Source organism: Larimichthys crocea, chromosome III (genome assembly GCF_000972845.2).
Source record: "Larimichthys crocea isolate SSNF chromosome III, L_crocea_2.0, whole genome shotgun sequence".
Classification (NCBI taxonomy): Eukaryota; Metazoa; Chordata; class Actinopteri; family Sciaenidae; genus Larimichthys; species Larimichthys crocea.
This window is the reverse complement of record NC_040013.1, coordinates 20917799-20933457: the sequence shown is the minus strand read 5'-3', so window position 1 is coordinate 20933457 and position 15659 is coordinate 20917799. Positions and strand designations below refer to the sequence as shown.

General features: G+C 42.6%; 1 protein-coding gene across 2 annotated transcripts; it reads right to left on the bottom strand.

The window, feature by feature from the left end:
- Window positions 1–367: 367 nt before the first annotated feature.
- rgs17 (regulator of G protein signaling 17) lies at window positions 368–15174 on the bottom strand. Of its 2 annotated transcripts, none has more exons than XM_027277763.1 (6): window positions 14925–15174; window positions 10693–11083; window positions 6323–6453; window positions 1345–1419; window positions 1008–1242; window positions 368–819 (listed from the first exon to the last, which is right to left on the bottom strand). In XM_027277763.1, exons 2-6 carry the CDS (start codon window positions 10693–10695, stop codon window positions 631–633), a joined length of 633 nt encoding a protein of 210 aa, XP_027133564.1. In that variant the 5' UTR covers window positions 10696–11083; window positions 14925–15174; the 3' UTR covers window positions 368–630. The 2 variants fall into 2 exon arrangements, with proteins under 2 accessions (XP_027133564.1, XP_010744351.2); XM_010746049.3 differs by having other exon boundaries at window positions 1008–1239; window positions 14925–15172.
- Window positions 15175–15659: the final 485 nt, after the last annotated feature.

Sequence of the window (15659 nt, the reverse complement as noted above, 5' to 3'; positions counted from 1 at the left end):
TGGGCAGAGACGCCCCAACTCCCACCAACCAACGACTAGGTGTCATGTTTGGACAGTAAAGACACATCTGAGGAATGGGACGGAATTAGCAAAATAAAAATATATACGAATGAGTAAAGTTAGAGGATATTAAAGTGATGGTGGAAAGCATGAGGTCTAAATATTACAGTACAGGAACAGTTGGCTTGTCCTTTTTGTCTCTCTCTCTCTGTTTTCTGTCCCCACCGCCTGAGGAGTCCTTGTCCACAGTTAACCAACAGCCGACCATCAGGTCGGCCACTTCAACCAATAGCTGACACGTGGGTTGGCCAGTCAACCGTTAACATACAGCACAAATTGCTAGCAAAACAATCACTGGCCAGCATTAATGGTCTTAAACTGACCAATAACCAACCAGCAAAGGCTGACCTGGCTCCAGTGGAGAACTGGATATAAATTGCTTAAAAAATATAAATTAAAAAAAAAAGGAAAAAGAAAAACAACCAGCTATCTTGGATGTCATTCAGTCTTTTCAATCAAAAAAGAGGGAGAGATTTTTCCAAACCCGACTTCTGGCACCATAGTAGTATTTGAAGTTTAAGTAGTAGTCTCGTTGGCGTACGATGGCGATGAGGGAGGGTGGACGGGGGTCTAGGTGTCGAGGCAGGTGCGCCTCCTGTTGGCCAGGAGGTCTCTGTAAACGGTGGAGTTGAGGAAACGGGGGAAGGAGTCGCGGTGCATCAGGGTGTAGATCTGGAACTGGGCCTCCTCGTACATCAGGTTGCTGGGCTCGGTCAGGGTCTGGTTTATTCCTTCTCTGACCCGCGAGTCCAGGCTCACCTGGGGGACGGTAAACAAATTAAGATTCATAAATGGTTTGTAGAGCACCTGTTGGCTTTATTATGGTATTAAACATCAGAAGATGTGTTAAACAATAACCTGTCAGATCACTGTTTTGGCTGTTTTCTTTTATTTCACAAGCAATCTTTAGTTTCTGTCGCGGCTCACTTATTATTATTATTAATTACCTCTTTGGGTGATAATATGGACACGTAGTCTTCGTATATGATCCTGGACTTCTCCTCCACCACTGTAGGATTGGTCTCCTTTTTCAGCTCTTCACAGGCCAACCAGAAAAGCAGGTTGTCCTCGCTGTACTCTGAGCGCAGGAACTCCCGGAAGACCTCCCGGCCCTCCAACGAGCGCAGCATCATCTCAAAGCTCCGTGACCACGACAGCACCTCCTCTAGACTGGGGTGACTACAAAAAAAAGGAAGAAGAAAATAAAGACATGTGTGTGAAAGAGAAACACATTATCACACCGACACAAAGATAAAAGACTGGAGGGAAGATGACTCGACTTACTGTTCTTCCGCAGTTTCAATACTGTCCATCTTGGTGCAGGTCTGTCGGTCGCCCCTCTCCATCCTGTCTTCGTTCCTGTTTTAGAGACGAGAAATTGTTACGTTTGCACAAACAAAACACTGCAAACCGTTAAAAGAAAGCTGCGTTTTGTGTTTTGAGTTGTTCAGTTTTGTACATTAAGCTAAATTTGCACTGTGCAGCTGCACGATACAGAAGAGTCAGACACGAGATATAAATACAGGATCAGGACTCAGCATCAGCAGATACAACGAGAGAAATTATGTAAGAGAAGAGAACAAAGAGACGTTGCATATTATCCCCTATTAATGTCCATTTACATGCATATCCTCTGTGTTAGTAATGCTGGCTGGTCTTGGTCTCTGACATGTTTCTTGTATTAAAGATTTGAATCATTATAACTACTTTCTTCTTTTTTTTTTTTAAATGCAATATACTTGAATAATTTCAATCTTAAAGCCTTGAGGCTCCTGATAATGAAACTACTTAAAAAGGTGAAAGCACTCTTTGGTTTAATCCGCTTGATTTGACACATGAAGCCTACTCTTCATTGTATGATGTCTTCTGTGGCTCTGGAGGAGCTTTTTTCCAAGCTGAGAAAAGTTGCATTATAGGAGGCGTACGATACAATGTTTTTGAAGTTAAAGACTTAAAAACGAGGATATCTGGGCTCCTTCTGCTTCAATTTTGTCCATTCTATTTCACTTCCAAGTCCCACGACTTCATGGACATGTGCAGTACTAGCAGAGATGTATAGTAACGAAGTGGAACTACTTAAGTACTGTACTTAAGTACTAAAATGCAGTATCTGTACTTTTTTGGAGTATTATTTTTTTCCCCAACTTCTACTTTTACTGCACTACATATTTTTGATGAATTTAATACTTTTACTCCGATACATTTTTCATGTGCTGAATCGTTACTCGTTACTATTGTAGCGTCCAGCCGGACACGTGATGAATGACGAGGCGATATTCAACAAACTGCATTTATTGCTGAACGGTTTGGTTCCAGGACTCGGTGACTGTCGGCCGTAACCACGCCAAAAAACCAACAGAACAGTCCCGGTCTCACATCAACCTCGCTCGTGCGCCGTACGTCATACACCTGACACCCAGGTGCGCTCTCTCACCTGCTCCCCCGCCCCCTCGCTCTCGCATTCATTCAGACGCATTCACAGACCATGGGAAATCACAGAACTCTACCATGAACATTGTAACACTGTAACTGAAGTTGTGCCTTAATAAATATTTGAAATAATATAAACAACAGTACTTGTACTTTTACTTGTACTTTTACTTTCAGTACTTGAGTAGCAATTTTTTTACATACTTCTACTTGCAATACTTAAGTACAAAACATTTTGAATACTTTAGTACTTTTACTAAAGTATGGTGTTTAACGAACACTTCAACTTCTACTCAAGTCAGTTTTTTAATATAGCACTTGTACTTGTACTCCACTCCTTTACTCCAGTACTTTATACATCTCTGAGTACTAGAAAGACGAAATTATATCGCCGCCATATGCAAACGATGACGGCCAGATAAAATCATTAACGGACGCGCTTGTTAGACGCAGATCTACCCGGCTCAACTTTTTATCAGCTATTAATTGCGCTTGGAAACATCAGCGAGCTGCAACCGATGAAAATAATATACAGTCAGGGGTGCCATATATTCAAAGTCTGCAAAACAATAAAGCCTCAGTTAGAGCCTTTATGAAAACACTCGACACACACACACACACACACACACACACAGGGTAGCCTCTCTGTCTATCGTAGCTCAGTCCACAATGCAACACACACTCAGCTGTCTATTTTTGTCCCCACCATGGAGGATCTTTCCTTCCTCTTGCTGTCTCTTGTCAAAGTCCCCATTGTGCGGCAGTAATGGGCTAAGCTAGCCACGGCCCCCCGGCGCCCTCACAATACAGCTAAATATACAGGCTGTTCTTCACAGCTGTTTTGCATGTGATGTGTGGATGGAAATAGAACGCACCCCAACTAGATAAGGGCCTTGGGTGAGGGCGGGTGAGGAGGGGATAGAAGAAAAAAAAAAGAGAGAAAAGAGGAAAAAAAAGGGACAGATAGAAAAAAACTAAATCAAACGGTACGTTTGTGGCCGATTAACAAATTCAGACGGTCCCTAAAACGTCACGCTTGACTTGGCAGAGAAGTGACACAGGGAGCGCTCAGTGATTTGCATGAATCAGCACAAACTTGTACTGAAAAGGTGAATTATCCATCCTGACCTTAACGCTAAAATAAATAAACACACGGGGGGGGATTGAAGACAATTTTCCAGGCTCATTCTGGAGATCTGACTCCAGCGTTTGATTGGGAGGGAGAAAAAAAAAAACCCCCAGCAAACTCACAGAGCGCTCACAACGGGGCCCAGTCCACAAGCTGCCACCACTTGAGATGAAGTGGTGTGAAAGAAGCAGCACATTCACCATTCACTGCCGGAAAACAATGTTTCATTCACTCCTCTCCTCCCGGAGAGAGTGCAGCAACAGTGAGGCGGCTGTAGGAGCCACGCAGCAGTTACTGGATTTGGTGCCTTGCTCAGGGGCAAGTCTGTTTCTGACCTACGGCGAAATCTCTAAGTGTTAGGACGCTGACACTCTTTTCTCCCTTTAATATTTATATTTTGAGAAGCTGGAACCACAAAAAGTTTGTTGTTTTTAGGAGTTGTGTATTAAGAAACCCCGGAGAGACTCCGGGAAGTCACTGTCCTGGAGTTTCTAGTGATTTCGCTGTAAAACTAAAACATATTTTTACTCTTATGTTTGTGCAGCATTGTGTACATTAGATTAAAAGTTACCATCATTGCACAGAGTGCAAGTACAGACACAAAGACGTGAAGCATCTAACCAGAAGGACCCTTAAGAATATTTACAAGATACCAAAAGGTGAATGATCAATCGAATCTCTGGAGAAAGGCTTAACATGACGAGCACGGTCAGCTGACACAAGCAAGTTTTTCAAATGTTCCTTCAGAACTTAAAGTCTGCTCTTTAAGATCTGAATTACAACTTAGTTTCCTAATCCTAATATTCATGCACTAAACTGTAGTTACAGTAATATAACATTAGCGTGAAAAGGTGACATTTTCCTTTCATGGAAAGCTAAGCAAATGTATTACATCTTATAAAATGCGTTTGATTAAAATTATTTTTGCATAATTTTCCATTCACTCCTCGTAAAGCTGCTCCTTTGAATTGAATGTCACAGGCCTTGTGAATGTCAGTATTGTTGATATACAGCGAAAGAGATCCCCGACCAGCACACGAAAACAACAACTATGAAAAACTTTCAACAGCCAAAGAAACGTCAGTGATGCATGTGGTCGACATTTCTATGTCATTTCGAGACAAGATCAAAGAAAGAGGAAGTGCTGTGAGGCAAATTTGTGGTTTTAGCTTCTATAAATAAAACTGACGTGACTCCATAACCGCAGAAACATACTGTAGGTAGAAAAGTTTACTGGCTCCCAGAGCCTGTACTTACAGATGAACTTAAAGTCGGTGTAACAACACAGCTTAGGCAGCAGGATTAAGGGCAGGGCCAACTGTTAGTTGTAGAGTAACAGGATACGAAACAAAGAAATCATTTGTCTAATAACTGTCCGATGACTCAATGTTTACACTGTGTGAATCTTTTTCTATCATCTTGTGATTAAATGTGTCTAATTCAGAGTTTTGGCTGGATGACTTACATTTATGCTGCCTCTAAGCATCCCCCGTCAGACCAGTGCGTCACAAACAGTGTTGTAAATTCTTGTCCAATTAAACAAACTTACTGGCTGCTAAAAAAAAAACACGCTGAAGTCATGCCACATAGCTGCTGCAGCCTGCGAGCCCTTGCTTCAGGAAAGCTCTTCATGAGGTGGTTATTATACTTGTATCATATTAATTCATATGAAACTGTGGCTGATTACAGCTTCACGCTCCATGTGATGGAATATTAACTCTGAGCATCATCTTCTTTATATACGAGTGATTGATACGTCCAATGTTAACTCATTTTTTCTGGTCTAGCTGCTAATTGCTCCTCTATGTTCACCAGCTAGTTGCGAACTTTCTGTCATTTTGTGGCGAACGGGTCGTGTGCTTGTGGTTTTATAAGTGCTTTGTGTTCAAAACCGGTGCCCACTGTGGCTGGAAATAACATTATCGAGTGTGGTAAGTGAGCCAAAACAGTAACGTGTTGCTGTGAAACCAAAACAATAAGCTGAACGCTGTACAGTGAGAGGTTTTTCTCTGAAAACAGCTGCCTGCCGAGAGTGAAAATGATGATGTGAGAGCCATGACAGGAGATAAAAACAGAAAAATTGAGCTGATAGTGTCTATGAAGCTCTTTAAAGCTGAGGGGATGAATGAGACCCGTTTTAAAAAAAAACTTATTATAGCCTTAGGTATTAGTTATTTAGGTACTTTAGGTCTGAGGACACGAGTGATGGGAAAATTGTGCATGAGATGGACCGGCAGGGTTGGTGCAGCGTCGGCAGTACTGTGGACCGTTGTGGTCCATCTATGTTCCAACCCTCACCTATGATCATGAGCTTTGGGTAGTGACTGAAAGAACGAGATACAAGTGGCCGAAATGAGCTTCCTCTTCCGGGCTGCCAGGAAAAATGTTAGAGATAGGTCGAGGAGCTCGGACATCCGGCGGGAGCTCGGAGTAGAGCTGCTGCTCCCTCACAACGAAACATGCCAGAAAGATGATTAAGGTGCCCTGTGGCCGCCTCCCTTTGGAGGTGTTTGGACCCAGAACCCGCTGAAAGGACTACATAGCCCATCAAGCCTAGGAACACCTCAGGATCTCTTGGGAGAGCTGCTAAGCAACCCGACCCCGGCTAAGAAAATGCATGGATGGAAGTACAGTATTCGTATCCTGCAGCCACAGTCTACCTGAAAACCACACAGTCCGAGCAGTAGACCAGTATTTTCTTACCAGAGACACTTGCAGCAGCCGCACCAGCAGAGGCAGCAGGTGTTGGGTCGGGGCTGTCCAGGGGCCTGGGGTGGGGCCTCGATGTGTGCCGCCTGCCTTTTTCTCATCTCCACTCCACTCACACTCCGGGGCTGCACGATGGAAAAGACACACACACACACACACACACACACACAGTTAAATAAATGATACAACAGAGAGCGCAGTTTCATATTTGGCCCCCATATTTGGTTTTACTTATGGCTCGCAAGCAATATATCTTATTAGGCTGAAAATAAATAAATAAAAAGGAACTGTGTGAGCGAGTGAGTAAATGTGTGATGAAGCGAGAGAGAGAGAGAGAGAGAGAGCGCACTCAAGCAGGACAGAGAGGATTCCCTTCCTTGTACGGTACGAGGGTTTCTGGCATTAAGCCAAGTCTTTCACTTGGCTTTGACAGACACTACACATTTCAATGGGTGCAGACACAGACAAGAGAAGCGGTTCTACACAACACACAGACAAACACACGTGTGCAACAACCCTTATTTTAAATCACGCCGCTGTTTCTGTATCTTCTGTCCGGCCTCAGCGCGTGCAGCATCTTTTGGACGACTTTAAACAGGGACACACTTCAATAATGCGGAGCCTCTTTTATGTAGTCGCCCTGTGGTCACACTGGATGTACTGCTGTTGTCTGGTGGACTTTAAATAATATAACAGATACACTGTTTTGTGGTTTCTGTTGACGTTTTGATGCTCCTGTTCCTTCAATTATGGAAAACATGTCATGACAATGCCACACTATGTCCACCACCTTAATTTAGCACGGTTAACAGTTGCAAGTTAAGTACAGCTAAGCCTGATGGGAATGTCATTATATCATCATAACAGCAGTAACATTAGATGATAATTAAAAGTTAAGGAAATCACTCCAGTGATTACAGTTCTTCCTGAGGAGAACTGCACCAGATTTCATGACAATCCTCTGGGGACTATGAGCATCCCTCAAGCCCGAGCCACCAGTCATAATCACTGACAGTCTAAAAGCGGTGTTCAGACAGGGACAGGCAAACCAGACGCCGGCGGTGTTTTTCAATTCATTGCCGCAAAAAACGTCACCGGTGTCCGGATGAAAAAAGTTGAGCCAGATTCAACTTTTGGGAAAACGGAGCCCCACGTCACTCATCAGACACTCAGATCCTTCAAACCTCCACAGACAGCCTGAAATGTTTCTGAAGCAGAGACTATCCAGGTGGATTCACAAACTAAACTCTGATAATCTACCTGTGTGTGTGTTCTGACATCTAAATCTGAGTCCGACTCGCAATTTAGGCCGCAAAATGACACTAAGAAGTTTAATCTGATTTGCGTCCGATGACACAAAGCGGTCATTAATCACAGAAATAAAACGTTATTGCCTGATTGTTTCACAGGGGTTACATTCAGCACATATAGACATGCCCACAGCAACCCACCTCTTAAACTGTTACCATTTTTCATTGGAACTATTCACTACCAAAGAAATGTCCCTGATTAAAACACATTCACTTTGAGCACATCTTTGTAAATTTTTTGGAGTGGAGGTGGTTAAGAACAAAAGGTTTTATAATGTTATTGATGGCAAGGCTCAGAAAAGATAAAGAAAGAAACTCACTCAGCTACTCCTTAACAAACAAACAAAACTTTCACTTTGAAAAAGTTAAATGAGACTTTCACAAGCCAAGTTTCTCTGCATCAGTACGTGTAAGCTTGATTTTATCAGCCTCGAGTCATGAAAGTGTGCGCACAACATCTACATTGTCCCTTAAAGTCGCGGTGGGCAATCCTGACCTTTAGAAAGGCTTTGAAGGTGAATATGCCAGTGGCTTCGGCCTTGCAGGTAAAAGAGGTGTGAAGAGCCACTTAACAGCCCCGACGGCGCTTTTCAACCCTTTAGGTTACTCTCAATAGAAAAAAAAAACACTTTCTAAGAGCTCAGTCTAATGCCTGTACAGTATAGTTTGGTAATGCTACTTTTCATCTTCCTCCAAAAGGGATGATAATAACACTTGGCGGGCTTCTAGTGAACTAAATAAGCCGGGGAAACCCTCAACCCATTGTGCAATAAGCTTAAACTCGAACAGCTCTCTCGCAGCCTCTACACAAGGAAACACTACGAACATGAGCTAAGAAGAGGGTGCCATGTCACAAGTACTTCTTCAAGGAGATAATAATGACAATTTGGAGGCATTTAAGCTCAATTTCACAGAGAGACGTGGTGAGAAAACCAAAAAAAATGCAGTAATTAATTGCAGTCTTGGTGTCTAGGAATCAAAAGTACAATAAATGAAACCGAACTCTTACCTCTAGAGTCATGGTTCAAATTAAACTCCTCATTAAACACTTGAAAAAAAATCCAAATAAAAATAACTGTGCACCAACAGAGGAGCGTTTCCTCTACTTCTGCGTACACAGCTATCACAATGATGATGATGATACATGGCAGGTAAGGCTCAGACGACCTGCCTGATATGCAAATGTCGTCGCCTGGCCAGTGGAGTGGCCATCAGTTATTCAGATACCAGGCAGAGTCCGTGGAAAAACAGGCTGCTAGATGCAAACGACGGCGAGGGTACAGCTTTGTTCTAAACATGGAGAAGGAGGCTGCATTGACAGGAAATGCAAATACGGAGTGGAAATACAAATACACAGAGATGAGAGGGGGGGAGAAGAAAAAACGAAAGAGAGATGACGAAATAGGAGAGCTGCAAGATCGGATGATTCCATCTTACTACATTTTATTAATTTAAAATTAATTTAGGGTGCAAACATCTAAACTAGCGAAATATAGGAAGTGATGTCACCATCTCCAAAAAACAACTTTACTTTGAAGCTTCCACCTTTATTCACTATCAGGTTATTCGGCTACGGATGAGCCATAACTTAAGCGTCAAATATTAACTACAAAACAGGCTAATCATCATCATACTGTTTAGCGTCATGGCGTAGCACAATTCAGCTATGTGGTACTAGCAATACTGTCAGATGTGATAATAATTAAACATGTTATAAGGCTTTTTTGGTACTGATAAAGGTCTACACTTTTTTCACCAAATAATAATCTGAATTGGGGAAAAAAAAGGTTCAGCATAGCTATAAGAACCTGAAATGTCACTTGATTTTGACCAGTTTGATCAAGAGGTCAAAAAGTCCAGCTCTGCCTTGGACTTCCCTCCCAAGACTCCAAAGAAGACGTGTGGGAGAGGAGGAAGTTAGCAAAGCTGACATCCATCATGAACAACTCCTCTCACCTCCTGCATGAGACTGCGGAGGCCTTAAACAGCTCCTTCAGCAACAGACCGCTACTCCCACCATGTAAGAAGGAGCTGATCAGTCACTGTATGTCAAACCAAGCCTACTGAACTTAGTGCACTGTGTAAAGTAAGAATAAATATGTGACCTGACCCAGCCATATTTGAATGATTAAAAATATCGACAGGTTTATGAAATCATGTGTCAAAATTGTTAAAAAATTAGCAGTATGGGGCGGTCGGTAGCGTAGTGGGTTAAGCGGCCGCCCCGTGTGTGAAGGCTATAGTCCTCGCTGCAGCTGGCCCCGGTTCGAATCCCGCATTGGACGGCTAATTTACTGCGTGTCACTCCCCCTCTCTCTGCCCCCTGCTTCCTGTCTATCTTCAGCTGTCCTATCATTAAAGGCATAAAAAGCCCCCAAAAATTATCTTCTTATCTGTCTGCTGAACATGCTGAAGCCACGCCCACTCGTGGGAGCAGTCAAGTAGCCATTTGAAGTGACTGAAACGTGTCAGATGAGTTCAGAAAGTGACATAACTAACTTTGAAACACTCTAAGCGAGATGAATTAATCTCGATCTCTCTGCTAGGGGTGCAGGGGTATGCTCAGGGTGGCTTCAGCATGTCATCAAGCCACCCTTTAAGGACCGCCCACAAAACCCTGGATTGAGAACTGTTTTAACCTCTAACTCCATATTTCAGTTATACATCGTTCAAAGTCTTTTCACGTGTTTTCAACAACAATTTTCCAACATATTTAATGAGTTTTGAAAGAAATCTCAGAATTGCCTTTACACAGGCTTTAATCTCAATCAGCTACTTAGAGGAGAGACCATTTGATGTACTGTACCAAAGAGATGTTTCAACTTGCAGCAAAGTGATATTAAACAGGAAATTGAGTAAATGAGATACAAATACTCTCTGCAGAAACAAACATAAACATCCAAAACCTCGACCTGTTCATATTTCCATGAACAGATACATCTTTACTTTGATGGTTTAGCTGCATGGTGTTACCTTCCCTCTCATTCATTCTCCTGTGGATATTTCTAATAGCAACAAAGCATCACAATCATACTGAACAGAAGTCAAACTTACCATGAATTAGTGAGTTCCTAAAAACAGATCAGACAGAGCAGTCATGGCATGAGGTAACAGGTTGCTGGACGATAGCAGGCTGGTTGACGGAGTGACTGACTGTTGGACTGTCTGAGCGTCTGTTTGGCTTTCTGGAGATGCGGGGCAAGGCGAGGACGTTCTTTTCACCACAGGGAAGAGAGCTTACTTGTCTCACCATCCCTGACCGACGTGGACACAGAAATGGACACGAGAGCTGAGGTGAAACGTAAACACTTCCTGTCCGGTCTTGTTTCCTAATTTCACTCTATCCTTTGTGTTTCGCTCGCCGTCGCCTTCTAGGCCTCCTTGGATCTCAGTGAAAGGGTCATTTATGGACTTGAGAGTACAGGGAGCAGTGAAAGTACAGCATCTGAAAAACAAAACCAGGCAAAACCAGAACTATTATTATTTTAGCAACCAAAGGTGCAATAACTCATCTGAAATGTATCTGCTGCTTACATAATGACATAAGTGCATAATGGCACAACCTGCTTTTACACTGCATCAGTACACACATATAATCTATAGCTCCAACAGCACTGGATTTTTGAGGCCAACACATCCATTAACTATACATCAGCTGATATATAGATACACAGTCATTGTGTTGCGCCAGGTTCAGACGACACAATATATTTGTTTGTCGTCAAAAGTGTCAGATTAGGCGATAATAAATAAATAAATTCTCTCCAGATCTTTCATGGTCTTTGTGATGTCATTGGGAAGGTGCTCAGGACTGACTACAGGGAACAACAACGTAAACAAAGAAAAGGCGCCCGAGGCGGGCAACGCCATCAACATCACTTGTCTTTTGCTTTGCCATGTTGTGTTGTGTTGCGTAAGAGCTCAGTGCTGTCATTGGACAAGTGAAGCCAATGCGTAGGTGCTAAAAAAACGGCATTTCCTCAAACGTCCACTTGAGGCTGGACACAGAACAAGTCAGTCTCCATAAGTCCCCATGTTAAAATGTCCAACTTCACAGCAGAAATAAACATGTTTACAGCCTGGTACAAAAAATAGTTTTAGTCTCATCTGTTCAAATTATATTAGGCTTAAAGTTCATTCATCATTCGGTTCGCTTTAAATGATCCACATCTTTGTCCATTGTTATATCGTCAGGACTGTCAACATGGTGGTGGCGAGAGCCACAGATTTTGAGCATCAAAACAGCCCTTCAGAAACGTCACGGATACAACGTCCATTCTTTATACCGTCAGTGGTCGTAAGACATCCCAGATGACCATTTCTGTCGGGTCTGACTATTATTGCGCTGTACCGAACGGGACACTTAGGAGCTGAAAAAGCTTGTCACTGCTCTCAAGTAGACAAACCGTTAATAGCTACACTGTTTCAGGGCTGAGGCAATTAGCTGATTAATCAAGTAGTCGACTGGCAAAATAATTAGTCTTCGATTTACCGTTTCAGCTTGTGAGTGTGTGTCTACAACATCCAGTTGTTGCATCATTACAAGTTATGACGTATCCTCTGAACTGAATTTATTAGTTATTAGTTGACGATACCCTGCGGACTAGTTATTTAATATAATTGTAGTTTTTGTATGCTTTGTAACTCCAGTATTACTATGCCACTGAAAACTGAATATGTCTGAGTTTGTTAGCATTTCCATGGGCTCCAATTAAACTTAAACTAAATGTAAAACTTTTTCCTTTTTTTTTTTTACTTTAACTTGTTGCTATACTGTGTCGGCTTTTTTGCTCTGCAACTTATTTGATGTATGTGTGATAAGGTAAAGGATGTGGTCAGACTAAAATAAACTTAACCACATCAGGAAATGTACCAAATGCAGCAAAAGATTGACGCTGCTGTCATCTTCATTATATTAGTTTAAACACTCATTGTGAGAAAGGAGTTAAGCCCATCATCGGTGCCTCAACCCAACACTTTCTCACAGTCAGAAGCCATTTGCCCGACGACCCTGAAGGCTGAGGAGCCTCCTCCTCGGTTGCTGCGTGTTTTCATATAGTCATTACTGTTTCAACAACTCGCTTACTCATAAACAGTTCACATGTTGTCTTTGGAGACTCTTTATGTTGTGAACTACCACTAGTCTATTGCAACTCAAAAGGCAGAGTAAAGTGACGTACTAAAGATTCTTATTTATAGGAGGTTTGCAGCCTATTATGTTGATGTGATACGTTGCTTGCATTTCATGTATTTTTGCCTTGTTGCAGATAATAATAATAAAAACAAAGTGTTGACCACTGACAGTATAGCAGTCTCAAACTATATTAAAGTCTGTGTAAAATACTTTAAATATATTGAAAGGAAGAGTTAGAGGTTAAAACAGTTTTCAGTCCAGGATTTTGTGGGCGGTCCTAAAGGGTGGCTCGATGACACGCTCAGGCCACCCTGCAGCCCTAGCAGAGAGATGGAGATGATTTCAAAGTTAGTCATGTCATTTACTGAACTCATCTGATACGTTTAAGTCGCTTCAAAATTGCTGCTTGACTGCTCCCGACAAATGGCCGTAGCTACAGCGTCTTCAGCGGCTTTCTACTGCTGACACCTGATTTCATAAACTTGCCGATATTTTTTTAAATAATTAAAATTTGGCTCTTCAACACATTAATTCTTACTTTACACAGACTTTACAGTGTGGACACTTTGACTGACAGGTGGGTTGCCATTACAGATGGCTTATCTGAGCACCCAGGCACCATTCAAGCCCGCCTCAGGTCCGCATCTTTGCTGATTTCTAGATCAGCCGGGAGGCGGAAAAGGCAGGGCCACAGATTTTGAGCTTCAGAAACCTGTGGGTGACGTCACACATACACCGTCTGTTCTTTATACTATCAGTGGTCAGCTCTCGGCACGGCTTGATACGCCACCAGAGGTGTTTGAGACCGCATGACTTCTGGCCAGCTCGATCCGCAAGTCAGGCAATCGCAAAACTGATCCTTGGGTAAAGTAGATTTAACGTTGAACCCTGCATCCGTCCCATATGACACAGCCTGCTGCTCCACTGTAAAAAAACAACAACATTCGCTTAGTGAGAGAAGCTTCAATATCTGCTCATGCCAGTTTAAACTGGTTTGAAAACAAAAGTGTCCCTTGTACATTAAAAGTCTATGAAGAATGATTTTGCACAGCTGTGTGCAAAAGATTTGTTGCACTTGTGAGAGTTTTAACCAAACTGTTCCCAGGAGCGAGATGGCCACAGAGTGACTTTTTTTTTTAGCGACACTGCTTTTTCCTAAAAAAAAAAAAAAAAAGTGTCGACAAGCTTTGAAGAGCAAAGAGAGCATCCATCAATGATGCCTGTCTGGATTACGCATGAGCTATAGAGCTGGAATAATTCATTTATTGATTGGGATTTTCTGCTTTATGTCATTAAAAACTGAAAACATTTGGTATATTTTGAATACTTGATTATTCCACTAATGGCTGACATTTGATAGAAATAAACCAACATGTCAATCGATCAAGAATAAACCGGCTCGTAAATCAGTAATAAAGTTGCAGCTTTAGACTGAACCACTGAGAGATTATTTAAGAGTTTCAATTCTTTTAAAAATGATCTCCACCCTAAGAAATGTTGACTTTTTCCACGAGACGCCTCTAAAAAAAAAAGCTGAATGAGATGAATCAGGAAGGTCTGTAGTTGCATGCAACATCACCTGGACTCCCTTTTGACTCATGCATGATCATCTCCTAAAACCGGTGCATGCAAAAACAAATAAAGTGCAGTGTCACAATGAACTTTAAAGTGATGGGGGGGTCTGTGTAGTTTGTGGTGGATGCAGCAGCAGCAGCAGCAGCAGCAGCAGCCTGAAGGCCTGTGCAGATCTTCTGTGTGCACCAGCTCTGCTGCTGGGCTGGGTGTTTTTGTTTTTTTTGTGTTGTTGCATGGTTTCTCCTGCAGCTGGCCGAACCATCTGAGCTCCAATTGAGCCCCCGCTGCAGGTTCCGAGGGAGGAGGGGAGAGAGAGAGGAGAGAGATGGGGGGTGTGGAGGGGGATAGAGAGGGCTGCACAGCGCTGCTGGCTGTCGCACCGACATTTTTCACAAATCAAACACCACCCACTTTCTACTTGCTAGCTTTAGCCCTGAGATCCACTAGGAGGAGGTGGAGGAGGAGGAGGAGGAGGAGGAGGAGGAGGTGGCAGCTGAGCAGCAGCAGCTAGCGCCGTGCTAACGTCAAAGCTAGCCAGCCCGTGTGGAGCATTGGCGCACATAAAACAGCATCTTACCCCGTTTCCGCCGGGCTGTCAGTGTCCTAGGGTGATAGGTGTGCAAAAGCGACGTCCCGATGCTCGTTTAGCGACATGGTAACCGGGAATCCCGCGGTGTTATGTCCATCGCCGCTGTTTTTCTGCCATCCGCCCCACTTCAGCACCGAACGCCGCCGAGCCCCTGGATGCACTGCGCAGGCGCGCTGCCACCGCTGCTCTTCTTGTGGCTGCAGTCGGTGAAGAAGAAGATGATGATGCACCGCTCACACAAAGTGAAGAAGAAGAGGGTCACGTTACATCTGAGCCGTGCAAGACTAAAAGAAAACTGCACAGGACACGTTTAGAAAACATTAAAATAATGTAAAGATAACATGTTGCACACACAAGAGTAGGTAATGTTCAATCATACACCTTTTAAATCAAATCTTATTATGATTTATGATCTATGTGCAGTATAATACTCCTACAGTGCATCATATATATTATATTTGGTTACTCTGTGGTGCTTCATATCAGCAAATATTTTAATTACAGAAATTACTGCGCTTGTTTTCTAGCCTCTTTCTTTCTGCATGGCTATAACACAAACAATAACACACACAGAGCTGTGCATCATTCAACAAGACATGTGGATGCAGTAGAAAATATAAAAATGTGAAATAATAATAATAATATTAATAATAATAAAAACCTCCTCTGTCATGCAAAAAGTAAATAGACACCTTCATTCAAATTCAGATTAAAGGTGTCTAT